General features: G+C 34.3%; 2 protein-coding genes across 2 annotated transcripts; both read left to right on the top strand.

The window, feature by feature from the left end:
- Positions 1-4,963: 4,963 nt before the first annotated feature.
- Positions 4,964-7,213, top strand: LOC125836328 (sesquiterpene synthase 16-like). The gene is made up of 7 exons (XM_049515512.1): positions 4,964-5,083; positions 5,153-5,435; positions 5,525-5,900; positions 6,040-6,261; positions 6,350-6,488; positions 6,571-6,819; positions 6,917-7,213. The coding sequence occupies exons 1-7, from the start codon at positions 4,964-4,966 to the stop codon at positions 7,211-7,213; spliced, it is 1,686 nt and encodes a 561-aa protein (XP_049371469.1).
- Positions 7,214-11,986: 4,773 nt separating this feature from the next.
- Positions 11,987-19,175, top strand: LOC125836684 (shaggy-related protein kinase eta). Its single transcript, XM_049515896.1, has 12 exons — positions 11,987-12,285; positions 13,011-13,103; positions 13,561-13,620; positions 13,729-14,001; positions 14,113-14,187; positions 14,267-14,323; positions 15,114-15,254; positions 15,367-15,417; positions 15,524-15,619; positions 16,532-16,615; positions 16,844-16,945; positions 18,622-19,175. Exons 1-12 carry the CDS (start codon positions 12,271-12,273, stop codon positions 18,721-18,723), a joined length of 1,149 nt encoding a protein of 382 aa, XP_049371853.1. The 5' UTR covers positions 11,987-12,270; the 3' UTR covers positions 18,724-19,175.

The following is a 19,175-nucleotide window of genomic DNA, read 5'->3' as shown; positions in this document are numbered from 1 at the left end:
AATAAATAATAATTGGTCCCCTCTATGGACGGTACTTTTTAGTCTTTACCTTAAACGTTATCAACCATGCTAAATCACGAGCCTACTCATACAAAGATAACATGCATATAGACCAGGTTAATTTTTATTTTTTTGGGGGACAAATTTACCACTAGACAAAGTGTCTAGTGGCCTATTATTAGAAATAAAAATCTCAATAAGGATATGTATAAGCAAGGGAGGTTAGGTTTTACATTACTAATCCTAATGCAGTAACAAACATCTACTAACTAACAAGCAGGAAAAAAATACGAGCTAGAAAGAACTAGGTATTTTGTGATCACCACAGAGTTTGTAATACACTCTATGATGATATTACAAATGAGGATGCTTAAATAGTGAAAAAAATATAACAACCAAGAGGAAGGTTGAGTTACCAATCTCAACCTTCCTTTTAATGATGCATGAATTAAAAAAAATTGATTGTCCATCTAAAGTAACCTGAAGTATTTTGTTCTTGTCTTATTTTTCAAATCTATACAACAACACTTGATAGTTCATCACTTCTTCTTGGAATTATTGGATCTTGTTGAATATGTTGACATTGTCAAATGAATTTGCTTTGTCGGTCACATCGGTAGGTGCCATGGAACAAACTCCTCAGTCACATTGTCATCCCAACTATTCTTTCTTCCATGTTTATTTTTGTTATTACGTTGTTGACTAGGAGAAATATTTGCATCCCTAGTTGTATTCCCAAAGCAGTGATCCAACGAATCCTCTTCATCACTTTCCTCATCTTGTAGGTTAGCAAACTGATTTGGGGAGAAAGTACTACTACCACTAACTTGTAATTGTTTGTTAGTGTTAACTGTTAATAGGTGTAAGAGAAACCAACATTTCAACATCAGAACTCCCTAATGCATCAATAAACTCCTTGTCATTAACATCATTTTTTTGAACATTAGAACTTGCTAAAATCAATTGTCGCCGATGTAACGGAGATGAAACATAGACAATGCTACTACCCTTAGGCACAAAGGTTGGTGCTTCAGGGCTCAATTTACTATGAGATGTGACATGCTCTTCCTCTTCTTCTATCATATTCGCCCATCGACTCTCATTTGTAACACATTTTTGCCTACTAGAAGTCATCAAACTATTTGTTAAAGTAGTTGTTGCTTTTTTCGATGCCACCACATTCCAACCCTACTGCCATGTTGAGCAGAGACCTGACCACTGGATTTTTCAACTCGTTGTGTTGCCTCATGTTCAGTCTCTATAGAATGTTTACCCTGTCCAACAACTAAATATTGCCTATGATTTTCATTTGATTTATGTGCATTAACATCGCCTAGTTGATGTCGAGAATCAACTAGTGATGCATCAACCACAACTCTTGAATTTATATTCTCCAATCTTTGAGATACACCATGATGTACATTCAATATAGTAGTTGCAGATGTTGAAGAACCAATTTTTGTCACATTTTGATTATCCTCAACGAAAATCAATTGTGATGTCTTAATAGTTTCCAAAGTTGAGGCATGCCCCTGTTTTTCGACGCGCCCCCCAAAGCCTTATCAGATTCGTGTTCAATGCCTATAGCAATTGAAGATTTCTCCTTAACATTAGGATTAAATTCAACAGTAGCAATACCTATTGGAACGTTGTTTGTAGGAACAATTTGACTTCCAACCGTTGTTTTGATATTAACGAGATTATTTTGGACCTCAACAACACATTGTGCATATTATCTAAAGTGTTTTCCTTGAACAAATCATAATTCAAGTCTGCTTGAGCTTAAAGATTTTTTTGAATCAAAATAGGACTGAAATTATTGTGCATTGCATCATTAGATTTTGATGATTCAGTTATCGCCAATACATTGTTTTTGGTGCACGTACTGGAATTTTTATCATCGTCTCTTTGAATAACTTCTTCTAGTCCCTTTTTCTCATTCAAAATTCTCATTGCATCTCTCTCTTATACTTTTGGATATCATGCGCAATTTCTTTTTCTGTTACACCTACTTTTTGATCATGGACTATGTTCTTTTTCAAGATTAGATGACAATTTATTTCGGCATGGCCTTGATGCTTGCAATAGACAATCTCTTGAAAGCGTTCCAAAATCTTACTAGATTCCTCATCCAAATACTGGAGTTTAATTCGTTTAGGATGTTTGTCCAATAGATCAAGTTCGACTTTTACTCTTGCTGTGCTAGGTCTTGATCGAACTTGAGTTGCTTTATCGATTGCAATTGGGCACCCCGCTGCTATGCAATTGATAAAAGGGATTTCGTAGCAAACAAACCAGTAGGCAAACCTGTCATGAATAACCAAGCTAATGCTCTTGAAGTTTCTTCCTTTGGATTGAAAGAAAAAGTCAATGGAAAAGTTCTATAACCATAGTGTTCACCGTTAAACTGAATATAACCAGATTGATGCGATAAGACTGATATATATATATATATATAATCTGCATCATATCGGTTGCAATGAATTAAAATATGTCTTGTAGCAAGTAACCCAATCAAACATTGACCTTTTGTTTTGGAAAAATGTTTCGCAACTCTTGAATTTATGGTGCACCATACGAGAACTTCATCACAATGGCTTGGTGAAGTCCCTCTTCAGTAGCAAACTCGTCTAACTCCTTAAACGTGAATTGTAGGGTTGGCTCTCCATGTACATATTTGATCGATTTCAGTTGTGTTTTTTGTACAAATTGTGTAGGCATTTTAGATATGATTTTTGCATGTAGGTTTTGGTACTAGTTCTCCCTCAGCCATAGGTTGGGGAGAGGACAACAAAGCCATGGAAGGCCTTAAGTCGCCATTCCAGTCGCCTAGAGAAAAAAGAGCGTTTTAGGGTTATTTTTAAAGTGTGTACCAGGTTCATTTGATATTTTTTTACGAGGAAAATAAATTTATGTGTAAAAATCTATTCATTTAAAAAATACAATTACAGGCCGGTTGAATACTAAATATCTACAACACCTTTTGTCCAATTGTTAAGATGTCGTTTGCTTTGGACCTAGGCCTACATAAATTTGACTCTTGGATTTTTCCCATTTCAATATGATATTTTGTCTAAGGTGTAATGTATATCCCTTCTTTAAAGGCTTGTCCTCCATCAATTACATGGTCGTCCCAAATTCATAAAATATTAAACTTATAAAACTTAAATCATGAATTCGCCTCCATGCATCGATGGTATGGGCTTATCCTCTACAATCTTGTAATTTGATACCTACAAACATGGGATAGCTAATCCTAGCTCTCTTACAAGGGGAAGTTGGCCACTTCTTTAATTTTCTTTAAGTTCACCATTTTAAGATTTATTGGTATATTGACAAAAATAGGAAGTTTTCGATTATACCAAAGATTAGTAAAATTATCCGTACTTTGCGCGAAAATTTAATATCATAAAAATTATAAAATAATACTTAAAACATATCTGACATTAAAACTACAACACTATATTATCTTACATACAAGATTACGTAGTAACAAATATTAATAATGTAAAGGAAAATGAAAATTATTACATGTTATCATTTATCCTTAATAACATAAGCATAAATTAATGATTGTAAAAATATATACCAGGATCTGTAACATAAGCAATGGTGTTAGTGAGTCACTCAATAGGAGCAAAGTACACAAATATTTAGTTGTGAAGAAGAAGAGGAGGAGGTTTAAATTTTTTGTTGTTTTAAAATGAGAGGAAATCCCTCTATTTATAGACAACAGAGGGTAATGTGAACAAATGTTTATTGCGCCTTATCAGAAAGGTTACAACTATTTGGAAAAGTTGCAACCCTTCAGAAAGGTCACAATCTTACCTAAAAGTCGCAACTTTTCATAAAAGTCACAACTTTTCATGAAAGGGGAAGGCTAGTTTTGGAAATAAAAAATTAACAGGGAATTCTAGTTTGTGGTGACGCCACGTAAGCGGGCCTAATGTTCTCTTTTATATATATGATATACTCCCTTTGTCCCTAATTATTTGTCCACTTTTGAATTGACACATCTATTAAGAAATCAATTAATGACATAGTCAGTTTATCATTTTACCCCTACTAATTATGAAGTGGATGAAAAGTTTTGCATTTTTCAAAGTAATTAGTCATTTAATTGGGCAAAAAAAAATTTGTTCTTTCTTGATTTGTCAAAATGGACAAGTAATTAGGGACAACTATACAAGGAAAAGTGGATAAGTAATTAGGACAGAAGGAGTATGCTATATGATTGGAAGACTTGCTAAATAAGGGCTCGGAGAGGAGAAAGAGAAGGAGGAACAACGCGACATATGAACTCTAAATTTAGAGCATGCAATGGTATAACAACCCAATACCAAATCAATGGGCAAAATCGAATGAAAAATTGGCCTAAAATCAAAACAAAAATAAAATAAATAATCGAAGAAATCGGTGTCCGCTAAATTCTCCACTGGAATTCTCGCGACAAAACGTACCATAACAGTTGGAGAAAATATAAACATGAAATCGATTTTATTAATAAGTAGAAACTGAAAGGAAATAAAAGTTGAAAAGAAAGAGGGAATGAAGGAGACCGTGTAGGTTTTTGTTAATATTCCAATGAAGATGACGAACAGAGATAGTAGCACGCGTGTTTCTTAAAACATAAAAAGCAATACACGTGTGTGTTAATAATATTTATCACAAATGGGCCCAGTATAATGTACCATTTACACTATTTTGGTACAATATGTAATTGCCGTGTTCGTCCACCTTTGTTCGCTTATAAAATAGTGAAAAAAACAGTCATGCTTCATTGTATTAAAGAAATTAAACTTTCATTTGCAGGACCAATTTAAGGTATGTCCCATTTTTTATTTATTGATATAACAATGTACGTAATTTTGCAAAGAATTAAGTAGCTTAATTAACACGAATATATTTTCTTCACAAATGTCCATATTATAGCGAGAGGGGAGCCTATCTTCTTGAGTTTCAAATGGAGTTGTGCACCCAAAGTGTAGCGGTTGATCATAAGATTATTACACGTCGCTCTGCCAATTATCATCCTACTATTTGGGGAGACCATTTTCTTGCCTCCTATGCTGAAGTAATCTCGGTAAATAATTTTGTTATCGTCAATAGAACAAATTAAATTAATGTAAGTTCTAAATAATAATAAATGTAGGGAGGCAATTATGAGGGGGAAGAGAAGCAGCATGAAGAGGTAAAAGAAGAAGTGAGGAAAATTCTAGTGATGGCTCCTTCAAAATCTTTGCAAAACCTTGAACTCATCAACACAATCCAACGTCTTGGTGTGGCTTACCATTTTGAACGTGAGATCGAGGAATCGTTGAGTTACTGTTATGAAGAAGAATTGATTAGCCATGGTGAAGATGATGGCTGCTGCCTTCATCATATTGCTCTATGTTTTCGGTTACTAAGGCAACAAGGTTACTATGTCTCGTGTGGTAAGTGGGCAGTGGCGGAGACATTCTTTTAGTAACGGAATGGCAAAACTGTTATTTAGTTATAAAGTTTTTATTCTTGCTCTCAGCAGATGCTTTTAGGAAGTTTACTAACGACCAAGGAAATTACAAGGAAGCATTGGTTAACAACGTGCGAGGAATGCTGAGCTTATATGAGGCAGCACAATTCAGAGTACATGACGAAGATATTCTTGATAAAGCACTAAATTTCACTGTCACTCAATTGAAACTAATTTTGCCAAAATTGAGCAACTCATCCCTTGCAAAGCAAATCAGTAACGCACTGAAGTTTCCAATCAAAGATGGTATAGTGAGGGTAGAAACAAGGAAATACATATCATTTTACGAAGAAGATGAATCACACGATCAAGTTTTACTAAAATTTGCCAAATTGGACTTCAACATCTTGCAAAGGTTACATAAAAAGGAACTATGTGATATCACAAGGTAATTGTCAAGCTAGATATTCAATTTTCTTTTCCCAAGTAAAATTCATTTCGAAACATAATTTTAATATACTCTGTCTCGACTTTAAAAGTATTATTTTTCTAGCTTCAACCAAATATTGTCCAATTTGACATTTTAGGTGGCGGAAAGAATTGGAAATTGTCATGAAGGCATTACCTTATGCCAGAGACAGAGTGGTTGAGTTATACTTCTTGAGTTTAGGTGTCTACTTTGAGCCCCAGTATAGCATTGCCAGGAAAATATTAACAAAAGTTTTATGCTTTGCTTCTATTACTGATGACACATATGATATTTATGGGACATTAGATGAACTTACTCTCCTCACGGACGCTATTGAAAGGTAATTTTAGCTTACAACATTTTCATATATAGTTCATAATTTAACAAAATTAGATTTTTTATTAATGTTCAATATAATTTGATGTTAGGTGGAATATTGAGGCATCAGAACAACTACCATCATATATGAAGATTATTTATCGTGCTCTTCTAGATGTTTACAATGAAATAGAGAAAGAGTTGGCAAATGAAAACAACTCGTTTCTGGTCAACTATTCCATATCTGAGGTAATAAAGTAGCAAAATTAAGATCGTCTGTATGAATTTTAACTGTCCATATCACTTCATTTGATAATCGATCTTTTTTCAGATGAAAAAGTTGTTATGTACTTTTCTCCAAGAGGCAAAATGGTATCATGGAAAGAATCTCCCAACAATGGAGCAGTATATGACGAATGGAACTCGATCAAGCACTTACCATTTGGTTGCAACCACATCTTGGTTAGGCATGGGAGAGGTAGCGACTAAGGATGCATTTGATTGGATAGCAACTGAACCTCTAATACTTGTTGCTTCTGGTACCATTGCAAGATTACTTAACGATCTTGTAACACATGAGGTATATACGTACAGTGTGTTTTAAATTTCTAGTGATGTATAACATTAATTTAATACTCCTATATATGAAGTAATAAATTATTGTGGGATCGATGCAGATAGAACATGAAAGAGGAGACACAGCTTCTAGTATAGAATGTTACATGAATGAATATGGTGTTACAAAGGAAGAAGCACAGATGGAGATGAGGAAAATAATAGAGAATTGTTGGAAGGATATAAATCAAGAATATCTCAGACCCACAGTCGTTATACCAAGGGTTTTGCTTATGGCTATTATCAACCTTACAAGGGTGGCGGAGTTCATATATAAAGATGGAGATGCTTATTCTTTTTCGAAAAATAAATTGAAAGATATCGTCTCTATGGTGCTAATTGATCCAATTATACCATGAAAAAAAGAAAGAGAAAGGAGGAACTAGGATTGCATTTCTAGATCTAGAATGCATTTTTTTGGGATAATTTAATTACTATTATTTACTACAATACTAAATAAATATCCCAATGTTGGCATAAATAATGAGGTGTTTGGATTCTTTTCTATGTTGATATGATATTTGTAAGAAATAAGGTATGAAACAACGTACAGTAAATGTATTAACAACTTACGATCTCTCTGGTTCACTTTTACTTGTCATAACGAAACTTTTCTTTAAGAATTAATAAATGAGGTGCCTATTATTTTATCATAATACACATATTAAGTGATATATGGTTTCAATGGACTCAGGAAATGATCTGGAATGAGTAGTTAAAGATATGAGGTTTCTATCGGAGAATTATATAGATCATTATGAGAGGGATTATATATATATATATATATTTCACTCGCAGGGAACCACATTTCGGGTAGTAGTCTTCCTTCCATTATAGGATCATGGATTACCTAATGTTCAAGAATTACTTCTAGGAAGAAACAATATAAATGGTGTATGTCTTACCTGCTTCCATCTCAAATTTGACTAAACTTACCTATCTAAATCTCGGTGAAAATGAACTTACCACTTGGTAAGAGGACCTTTTGTTAATCTCTCTTACCAATCTTTCATGTCAAATGAAGGATTGTGTGGTAACCCTCAAAAGCATGTCCCAGCCTGTCATTCAAATTCAAAGAATCAGTCCAAGTCGAAGTAAAGAAGACTGATATGGATTATAGCTGCCTCTTCAGTTATCTCTGTAATAGGGCTTGCTTCAGCAATAGTTTTCATGTTGATGAGATGTGGGGGTAAAAAAATCAATGCTGAAAATGTTCATGGGGGATTTGAACTTGAGAAGCTACGAGCATAATTCACTTCATCAGGAGCTGAACCAAATCATAGATGCTGACTTACTATCACTAGATGAAGAGAAGTTACGTCAAAAGCTGCAATGCGTGTCATCCATCATGGAGTTAGCCATGAATTGCACAACTAGTATTCCCACGGAAAGGATGAACATATGACTGATGTTGTAGCAACATTGAAACAGGCGCTTTCTTCCTGTTACCTAATGACATCTACAGCGCGCAGGTACTTTCTGTATGTACCATATACCTATTAGTAGTAGTTGTTCCTCCATTTTGGAATACACTCTGATATTGTACATGTTTAATCTGTTTAGGTGGAAGACATTACTATTGTCAATGTCTCTTGGTTGCTGCCAATTTTCTGCTCTTGCAATGTGATCTATGTATTTTGAGCTGTACACATTTGAATTGATATGTCAAAAACTGATATTCAAAAGTTAGCTGACTGCCTGTTTTGTACAAAGCAAATGAAATGGTCCGTGGTGTTAAATTTTGGGAACTAATTAAAGGTTGAATTGCTATAGCTTCTAGTTTATTTGATTTAATATATACACATAATTGTTAGCCTTAAGATTCGAAATATAAAGGGCAACTCGGTACTGCGGAGTTTAAGGGACAAATCACAAGAATCTATTATACACAATCTTATCATATATTTCTGCAAGAGTAATATAATGCTAAAAATGCTGCCTAAAACATGGCCAAGATAGCTCTTTGTTCCAAGAGTAGTTAATATTGTATGGTCAAGTTTTTGAGAAATCAAACGTTTTTATTTTCTTTTAAAAAATGCTTTATTTTTATTTATTTTTGTAAAAAAAGAGTTGTTTGACTAAAAAAATTTTAAAAACAAACTGTTTCTCTCTTCTTTTTTTTTTGAAAACACATTTCTCAAAAGTTTGGTAGGGCTATAAATTTGCTTGAATTGCTACAAGTTATTTGATTCTCTTAACGTCATTATTTTAAGAGCAACTTTCACATATAGCAAACACAAAAATTATATTTGTATGCTATAGTTATAGTTTGCATAATTGCGCTCCACAACAAACATATATGTGTATATTTCGCTATACATATACAAAAGAAAGCAATTATATATAATTTGTTTCTATTTCGGTATACATATACAAAAGATCAATTATATAATATGTGTTTGTATAAAGCGAGAAAGAGAGAAAGACAAAAGAGAACTGGGCAGAAGAATATTTATATTGTATAATTATAAGTGTATAGGACGAAGATATATATATTTGCATGTGTGTATACAATTTTCTCTCGCTTTAGACAAACAGAAACACAATTTATACATTTCTGTTTGTATAAGCGAAAGAGGCGAGGGAGAGACTGACAAGCGAGATTTGGGAGAGTGGCGAGCGAGATCTGGGAGAGGAGAGAGAGGGGAACGAAAATATATGTATATATACAATTTTTTCTCGCTTTATACAAACACAAACGTATTTTATACATTTGCGTTTGTATAAAAAGCGAGAGAGGCGAGGGAGAGAACGAGAATGACGAGCGAGATTTACCAGGAGAGAGGCGAAATAACAATAATTTGCTATGGGGTACAATTAAATTAAACTATGTTTATAACATTTAATTTAAATTAATAATTTGCTATTATACACAATTTTCCCTTATTTTAATTGTATAGATTACTAAGCTATTTTATTCTAGGAAAATGGAAGTACCGGAGAAATTCAATTTTAAAATATCTTATTTAATTTTACATTAAATTGTCTTATTAGGACTCTGAGATTGTTTCAGGTAGGTCATTTATTCTAATTTGTTTATTCTATTTTCTTTTTAGTTATTTTTTAAAAAAAAAAAAAGTCTTCATCCTTTTTAACAATTGTTTAACTTTAACTTTTCACATGACAAATTCAAGATTATAAGATTAAAAGACATTTTGGTAAAAAAAAAGTTTTTCTTTATTTTTTTGACATATTTTTAATTAAGATAAAATTACAAAATTCAAAAGTTTTCTTTATATTTTTAGAGCCTATCAAATTAAAATAAGACAAACATATTGAAGTGAAGTAAGTATTATCTTCTACTTATCTCATAGACTCATACATTGCTAGTTTGGTACAATATATTATCTTATACTTAAGGACCTAATCTCGGTAAGATGATACTTAATCCCATAATTGTGCTTCTTACCATAATTTATAAAATAGATAATTTGTTAATATTGGCCTGCTAAACATCTCATTATCAAGTGATAAAGATTTTCTTGCAAACGTCAAGTTAACATTTTTAATTATTTTTTTAAGAAAAAGGAATATTTGTTGGTTCAACTTGTTTTTGGAGACGACTAACTTTTTTTTATTATTTGGAATTGATCTAGAAAAGGCTAGTATTATATAATTTGATAGGTATTTTCATTCAACAAAATATATCGATGGTTGACAATTAAGTTGGATAAAATTATCGCAGAATATTTAATTACGGATAGATTTAGTGTTTAAATAGTTATGGTAAGTGTAAATTCATGATATTTTCTTTATGCTACATATTTTACATAGATATTTTATAAAATTGATTTAATATTATTTGTTGACTATTAACATTATGCTAAAAAGGAATAAAATTGTATACTTGATTAAATACTAAATTTATTGCATAAAATAATATTATTCAAATCTCACTTAATACTTTTCTTCTTCTTTCTTTAGATGTACATACATATGTATAAAATTCTAAATTTCTCCGTGATACTGACAATAATCCTTTGTGACATTAACGATGCTTGCTCAACTGATACTCAATGTCTAATACTGTACTTGAAAACATGAAATAGTGGCGTGGATTCACTAACTCAATGAATAATAACATTATCTACACTTATAATAAGATAGCAACATTTTAATCATATCCTATAATATATCTATAATAACATTCTTGAACATATATAATACTTTTTTTCTTCTTTCTTTAGATGTACACACACATTTGCAAAATTTCTAAATTCCTCTATGATACTTAACGATAAATTCCTCTGTGACACAAACCTTGCTTGCTCAATTGGTACTCAATGTCTACTGTATTTGAAAACATGAAGTAGTGGTGTGGGTTCACTAACTCAATGATTGATAACATTATCAACATCTACACTTATAATAAGAAAGCAACATTTTTAACATATCATATAATATATCTATAACATCTTTACACATATAATTAAGGGTTGTGATAGGGGTGGAGACACATGGTGTCCAATGGAAAACTCTTCGTCGGATTTTTTTACCATTTATACAAGTAAATGATACGTAAAGTGATAAAATAACATATTTTAAACACTCTAACATTGTAGCCCAATAGTTTCAAATGCCTTGAATGAATTTCAGACATCTTGAATAAGCTAGTGTTCACGTGTTCGAATCTCACTATTCCGCCATCGATTCTGTTTATAGAGGTGTCTGAAAAAAATGCATTATAAATACAACTGGAACAAATAATTTTAATTATACAATACTAATAAATATAATAATGAAAAAAAAAATATTCACAAAAATTTTAGGCAAATCATATCTCGTAAGTCTTACATTTTTTGTGCAACGTTTAAATGAATGATATCTATTATGGAAAAAATAAATAATTGCAACAAGTTAAATGCAATAAAAAATGTATTACGGTGGATTTATTATTTCTTTCTTAATCAACGATTTCAAATTCGAGCTTAAATAAGAAAAAATGTGAAAAAGTAGGGGAATAATAAAAGTGAAAAAGTCTTTAGGGAGAACATTAGATTGTCGGGGTCTGGTTCTGCGAGTCAAATTCGGCTTTCCAGTCCACCTTCAATGACCCTACCTACCTGCTCATCTTTTTCTTCCCCAAAATTTGACTGGTTAATTGGGAAAAATTAGCAATTACCTACAAATGTAGGGGCTATACCAAAATTTTCAAACATGGGAGAGGAGAGAGACAGGAAGAGAAATGAACAAGTTATAGGGAGAGAGAGAGAAAACCAAAAGAGGAATAGCTGGATTCACATGGCTGTTTTACTAATGGGTCCTCTTTTTCTCTCTCTCTCTTCACCTAACCGACAATTATGATCTTTGAATCTTAAACAAAGAAGAAAAAACTCAAGAAAATAATTCTTCTTCTTCCTCCTTGTAATTTTTCTGTTTTCCCCCTTTTATCTGTTGATTTTGAGCTGGAGAAGTTATGGCTGATGATAAGGTATGGATTTGCATTGTGGGTTTTTCTTGTGTGAAGAAAAAGTTCATTTCTTTACTTGTTAAAGCTGATTTAATTTTGGAAATTATATGGGGATTGTTGATTCTTGGAATCAGTGTGTATTGTGTCGAAAGATCATTTCTTTTTAGCCAATCTGAGTTCAAATAGTAGCCCTGTGCAAATCTGTTGTATTGGTTTTGATTATTGAGTATAAATCTGGGTTTAGTTTTGGTTTCTAGTGGAGAAAAGTTGATGGTTCTTTGTTGCATGTTCTTGCTCATCTGATTCTGAAATGAAATGAAATCTTTGTCTAGTATCCCTGGGCCTGAAATTAATAATCTGGACCCTCAAGTTAGTTTCAGTTTCAGATAGTTGATCTTTTCATCTTCAGGATGCTTTATTAGTTCAGGATCTGGTCTTTTTCGTTTATTTACCTGAGTTTTTTTTTTTGGAGAATTTTTGGTGATAGAAATGTCTCTATACTTGAATGTGTTGTTATAGATCTGATCTCAGCCGTCCATGATCCGTTGCTATTAAGTACTTGATCAAGTCATCCAGTTTTGCTTAGCTTTCTTATCAGATACTTGAGTTATGATTTTACTAAACAGGATAAAGTTTTGGGGGTTTGGAAGGGGTGGGGGTGTAGTCTTCCTTGTTTTTTTGTGATATGCTGTGTCTTAGTTATTGAAAATGCTGGTCTGAGATGTATGTTTGATGTGGGACTGTAGGAGATGTCAGCTCCTGTTATGGATGGGAACGATGCAGTGACTGGTCATATAATTTCCACAACCATTGGGGGCAAGAATGGCGAGCCAAAGCAGGTAGACATGATGTATTTATCAGAATCTTAAGTTTATTAGTTAGAGATAGTTTGTCTTTTTTATATGTATTGCTTCTCATGTTGGAGGTCTCAAGTTTGAAACTCCTTGCCAACAAAAGCAAGGGGGTTGCCTTCTGGGTCGAGCTTGTAGCACCAGGCTTGCCTAGTGCGGACCTCTATGCATAGGAGCGAGGATTTTACCCTGCGCGCACCCAAAGGGTAGCGGCTGCGGGTTTCCCTTGTCATAAAAAAAATAAAAATATGTATTGTTTTGTCACTAGAAGAATGATCAAAATAGTCCGGGCATGCTACACACTTTTGTAAATTGACACAAATAGTTTACACTTTAATTTTTCTTTTACATATTTGCATGTCTCATATTGAATCATGAGCATGTGTAACCTGCTTTATTACACGAAACTGAAAATCTGTTTGCCTTTCAATATTATTTGGTGCAGACAGTCAGTTACATGGCTGAACGTGTTGTGGGGACTGGATCGTTTGGAATTGTCTTTCAGGTATATGAACATGTATCTTCTTGTTTTGCTATTCCTTTTTTTTATTAAATTTTTAAAAAAGGAAAATCAAAAAAACTTTTGGTTTGACGTTATGCTTCTCTTATGAAGGCAAAATGCCTGGAAAATGGGGAGACTGTGGCAATAAAGAAGGTTCTGCAAGACCGTAGATACAAGAATCGTGAGTTGCAGCTAATGCGCACTATGGATCACACAAATGTTGTTTGCCTAAAGCACTGCTTCTATTCAACTACGAGTACAAATGAACTTTTTCTCAATTTAGTCATGGAATATGTTCCAGAAACTATGTATAGAGTGCTAAAGCATTATAGCAATATGAACCAGAGAATGCCACTCATCTATGTTAAGCTTTACACCTATCAAGTGAGTGAAGTGCTTTCCTGAGTAGTATTTTTGTTTCCCAAGTTTGAGCAATACAAAGTGGTATTATTGTTTACTAAGCTTTGAGCCATACTAAGATTTAGACGTGTTCAGGTATTTAGAGGGCTGGCTTACATGCATACTGTTGCTGGCGTATGCCACAGGGACTTGAAGCCTCAGAATGTTTTGGTAATGCATCTTTCAATCTGCTAAATTTGCATAGCAAATTATGGCTTTTTTCCCCTTATGTCATTGTTTGCTGTCACAGGTAGACCCTCTTACTCACCAAGTAAAGATTTGCGATTTTGGAAGCGCGAAAGTGCTGGTAAGTGTAAATCATAAGAGTTTCTGTAGCTATTCTCATTTTCGTACTAAAGGTTATGGATTTGATCCGTCTTCCTGAGATGTACACTGTTGTTAATTCAAACTTATTCAGTAATAGTTCTGACTTAAGTAGGCGGGCCTTTTGGCCTCATTGTATTCATTAATGTTAGAGTCAACTGTAAATTGATCCTTTCTAGATGTCCAGGATATGTTGATTCTTCGTACATTTGTTATTGAATACTAGATAACACATGTAGTTAAATATTTATTGTTGAAATATTTCTGAGGCATGCTAGTTCTCTTGGAAGAAGATCCTGTTAACCATGATTTTGTGATTGGTCAGATTCTGTAGAGTCACCTGTTTGTTGATCTTGTTGCCACTTTCAGGTGTTGTGTTTTATTATAAGTTGAGTCTGACCATGTTGGAGTTAGTTGATGTTTGCTATTTAACCATGGTGCAGTGCTATAATTCTAAGTTACCTCCCTTAGCATATCCCATGAACTGGCAAATTCATAATGTAATGTTTTTTTTCTTTTTCTTGGGAGGACATGTGGAAATTTATATTCCTGCCATGAATACCTTTGATGGGGTTTTCACCTTTTCAGTGGCTTTAAATAAGAAAGCAATAGGTTTCCACTTCCCACGACTGTGAATTCATTAGCTTAATTTTAACTATTGCAAGCCTATGGTGTAGACTATGTCATTTCAGAAAGGTTCCTTTGTGTGAGAATTACTCAATTTTAAGGTTGTGGTTGGTTCTTATATTTATGGAAGTACCATATATTATCAGGTTAAAGGAGAAGCAAACATCTCATACATCTGCTCGCGGTTTTATCGGGCTCCTGAACTCATATTTGGTGCAACAGAGTATACTACTTCAATTGATATCTGGTCAGCTGGCTGTGTCCTTGCTGAGCTTCTTCTGGGCCAGGTTTGTGGTGATCTAAACTTCTATAGCTTGCATACTGTCCATGAAATCTCTGCGGTCTTTTCTGGTGCACTATTCCAATTTTTAACCAATTTTTGCAATCATCTTCTTGCAGCCATTGTTCCCAGGAGAAAATGCTGTGGACCAGCTTGTTGAGATAATCAAGGTGCTGTGATAAATTCTTGTTTACTGATGCAAATATTGTAGCAGGTTTGTAGTGATCTAGACTTCTATAGGTTACTGATTCTTGTTTCATTTGCTTCATCTTATAGGTACTTGGAACACCGACAAGGGAGGAAATTCGCTGTATGAATCCAAACTATACTGATTTTAGGTTTCCACAAATCAAAGCACACCCTTGGCATAAGGTATGCTTTCACTTGACTTTAGTCGTACCTAGTGGAGCAACAATTTGTTGTCTTGCTGCTTGCTGTGTAGATCATTCCTGTTGAATTTTGTACTGAGATTGAACTAAGTTGTCAAGGGAGTTCTTTTTTTTAAAAGCAGATATTTTTTTAGTTGATAAGAGGCCCAAAAAAATGAAAGAAAAAGGAGCGAGCATCTCTGACGTAGCAAGCTTGTTTAAGCTATCTCCTATAGAATATAGGTGCTGGCTTGTTGATGGAATGTTTGAAAATGTAATTATTTAGAGATCCCTCGAGGTTCCTTGTTCATTCTAAAAGAAGAGATCCCTCGAGGTTATATCTTAGTTTCTGTAAATTGAAATTCGTTATAAATCTGCATCACATTATTAAGCTTGGATTTCTTGTTTTTCCATTTATCGTTTCTTCATAATCATTTTGGATTCAAAAGCTATGAATCCAAGTCTTTAATCCTTTAGGAGAATATGCTTTTCCATTAGTTGCGACTTGAGAGACAAAGAAGTTATACATGTCAATACCCCAACAAATACCAGACACGAGGCATTTCTTGAGTTTGTTCATACTCTTTGAGTATGGAAATAGTCTTGTTTAGTGACTTTGTTCTAAATCAGCTATAACCTTAGATTGGCTTCCCTGAAGAGTACTCATTCTGCCAAGCAGCATATCTATTAAATACCAAGGAAACAATATCAGTAAACCTTAGAAAAGTAATAGATACTGAAAGCCAATACCAATTGAAATCGGGTTTTCAGTGGATTTGTCCTCTGCATCCTGATGACTGTATTTTATTCTTGCAAAACAATGTTAATGACAAAAATGCAAATAAATTCTTTTGTTGTTTCCGAGCTTGTGTATATCATGATCTGCTGCTAACTTACTTGTTGTGTCTGGTCTCAGGTTTTCCACAAAAGGATGCCTCCTGAAGCAATTGACCTTGCTTCTCGGCTACTGCAGTACTCACCAAGTCTACGTTGCACTGCAGTAAGTTCAATTTTATTTTCCTGATGTCATTCGTTTAAACAACAGTTCCTGTAGCACAATTACCATTTCTCCATTCGGGGTGGCCATTTCTGTGGTCCTTTTTATGCTCCCACATCTCTGTGTTGTTTTTACTGATTTGTTACCATCGTTCAGCACGCACATTGTTTCTTTGTTTATTGAACAGTGAATCTCTAAATCTATTAAATTAATATGCTTCTCATTTTGCAGCTTGAAGCATGTGCTCATCCTTTCTTTGATGAACTTCGTGAACCAAATGCACGTCTTCCCAATGGTCGCCCATTGCCCCCTCTCTTCAATTTTAAGCAGGAGGTACGGCTTTCATGTGTTTATTCTTAAATTAAATGTTGTACCATCCATGCTTTATTCTTCCGGATCTCAGCTGAAGGGCACTCCAGGGTAGTACAGTAGGCATTCAATGTGATTAAATTCTTCAGATTACCCAAAGGCCAGACTATAGAAGTCAGTTTGGTACTTAAACGAAGATTTAGAATGATTGATTCCATCAACCCACTGGAAGGCAGTTACGGTTTCTGATACCCTGTGGCTGGTGGTAATAGTTGATCATTGATCCAAGTCCGTAGTATGCACTGGAAAATGAATGCGAGCACATTCTTATTCTGGAGCATGGATGTGTTATGCAATGAATCATCTTTATACAGGGGCCTCATGTTTAAAGTTGGTGTTTTGGAATGGGAAGCTTGATGAGGGTAATGCAATCTAGCATGTCATAAGTTATGCTTCTTGGAGGTATTGCCGGCCACTGGTATACAACACAATGACATAGGACTCATTCTGGATTTGGCAAAAAATAATGGTTCCCTGGCCAAGGAAAGGCATAATTGAGAGGACAATGAAGATGGAGATTGCGACAGAAAACAAAAGGAGAAAAAGGAGAAGAAACAAAAGCCAGAAACTCACAGGCATCCTTTATGTGTGAAGATTGACAAAAGGATCTGTAGCCATTCGTCGAACTCAAAGAAGAGGAGGTCCATTGGTCACTAGAGTATTTTTGTTTCTTTTTTTGTTAGTAGTTGAGGTAGATTAGGCTTCTAAGAAATGGACTGAGCCTATACTTAATTGGCCAAGAATAAGTTGGGCTACTTAACATTAAGGTTTATACAACATAACAATACCACTGGATTAAATGGCTTAATGGTGGTCCTTCCATATTGTTCTTTGAAACAAGCCTTTGAGGTTCTTATGATTCTGTGGGAAAGTTATGTTAGAGGTTGGGTGAAAATCATTCTAGCTAAGAAGTTCTGATGATTAAATTAGTGTCGATAGCGAGAACAAGTAGACTAGTCTAGTGGTGAGAAACATCTCTGGTGGACTGTGTCAGTATATTTATTGGGGTGGAGTGACCTTGAGGTGTTTGAGATTACACCTTGAAAAACAGGAAGGCCCTTTTGTCCAATACCATGATGTCAGATAACAGGTTCTAAGTGAGGTACTTGCATTGGTAAAGAAGCTATGCACTGTCACTGAATCTTAATTAAAGAAAGCCCTTTCATCCTAATCCCATATCTACTGACAAGAGGGCCAGGGAGAAGACTGAAGAGTCCTAATCCCATATCTACTGACAAGAGGGCCAGGGAGAAGCCTGAAGAGTTGAACTCCCTCAAAAAATAGTATAGTATCTTGTAAGATGCTGGGAGAAAGACGCGATAATATGTAATCTGTAAAGGATAAAACCTCATTGTTCAGTGATCTTCATTCTAATTGGTTACTAAGGAGATGTTAGTCACAGCAGCATTTTAATTATAAGGATGGGGAAAATTGTTAAAGCATGTATTTCTGCAAAGAGCCCAACTTAACTGTACATATCTTTAGCTGGAATTGCCATCTTCAATTGTCCATTAGAATTTAGAAGCATGTCAAGGCCATTAATATTGAAAAACTGTATTACTATGACAGTTACGCATTCTATACTTGCCTATTTTAAGTTAACTCTATTGCTTATCCACCTATATTTTTCCTGGTTTCAGTTGTCTGGTGCCTCTCCGGACCTCGTAAACAGGTTGATACCAGACCATATAAAAAGGCAGATGGGCCTGCATCTTTTTGCATCCCACGGTGACATGACGTGAAGTATATGCTTAGTAAAGTATACTAGTTTATGATCTATATATGAAGGGATCCAAGTTACATCCCTCCAGAGCAGAGGAGTCCTGCATAACAAGCGACAGTATCTCCTGGTCGAAAAGGACAATGTAATGGGCTGCAGTGCATTTTAGTTCTGTACTTTGTATTATCTTTTTTGTTCCACTCTTCAAAGTCTTCCTATCTTAGCAGCCAACTAGTGAAAAGGAAATATGTTTTTGTACATGTTTGTTAGTAGTATATTGACCAGAAAGCTTCCGGGGACACGATTGAATATGCATGGACAAGTTGCAAGGCTCCAAAAGGATTGCCAGGACTTGAAAGGGCAGTGTTTTTTTTTTCTTCTTAAGTTGATATCTCACTTCAGTTTGTATTTAGCAGTCTTGTACTTTGAAAGGAGTTGCAAGCAAATTTGTGTTACAGTTGCTCTATGTGATTA

This window comes from Solanum verrucosum, unplaced genomic scaffold (assembly GCF_900185275.1).
Source record: "Solanum verrucosum unplaced genomic scaffold, falcon-dt-bn FXZP01000278.1, whole genome shotgun sequence".
NCBI lineage: Eukaryota > Viridiplantae > Streptophyta > Magnoliopsida > Solanales > Solanaceae > Solanum > Solanum verrucosum.
The sequence above is the reverse complement of the archived record's forward strand: the minus strand, read 5'-3'. Positions and strand labels throughout refer to the sequence as shown.

What these genes read in the sequence shown, in the direction of transcription:
- LOC125836328 (XM_049515512.1), top strand. Translation starts at nt 4,964, where the DNA reads ATGGAGTTGTGCACCCAAAGTGTAGCGGTTGATCATAAGATTATTACA. An exon ending in GAACTATGTGATATCACAAG is followed by an intron (nt 5,901 to 6,039) that starts GTAATTGTCAAG and finishes TTGACATTTTAG; the next exon opens with GTGGCGGAAAGAATTGGAAA. An exon ending in TCAACTATTCCATATCTGAG is followed by an intron (nt 6,489 to 6,570) that starts GTAATAAAGTAG and finishes ATCTTTTTTCAG; the next exon opens with ATGAAAAAGTTGTTATGTAC.
- LOC125836684 (XM_049515896.1), top strand. An exon ending in AGAATGGCGAGCCAAAGCAG is followed by an intron (nt 13,104 to 13,560) that starts GTAGACATGATG and finishes TATTTGGTGCAG; the next exon opens with ACAGTCAGTTACATGGCTGA. An exon ending in TGAAGCCTCAGAATGTTTTG is followed by an intron (nt 14,188 to 14,266) that starts GTAATGCATCTT and finishes TTGCTGTCACAG; the next exon opens with GTAGACCCTCTTACTCACCA.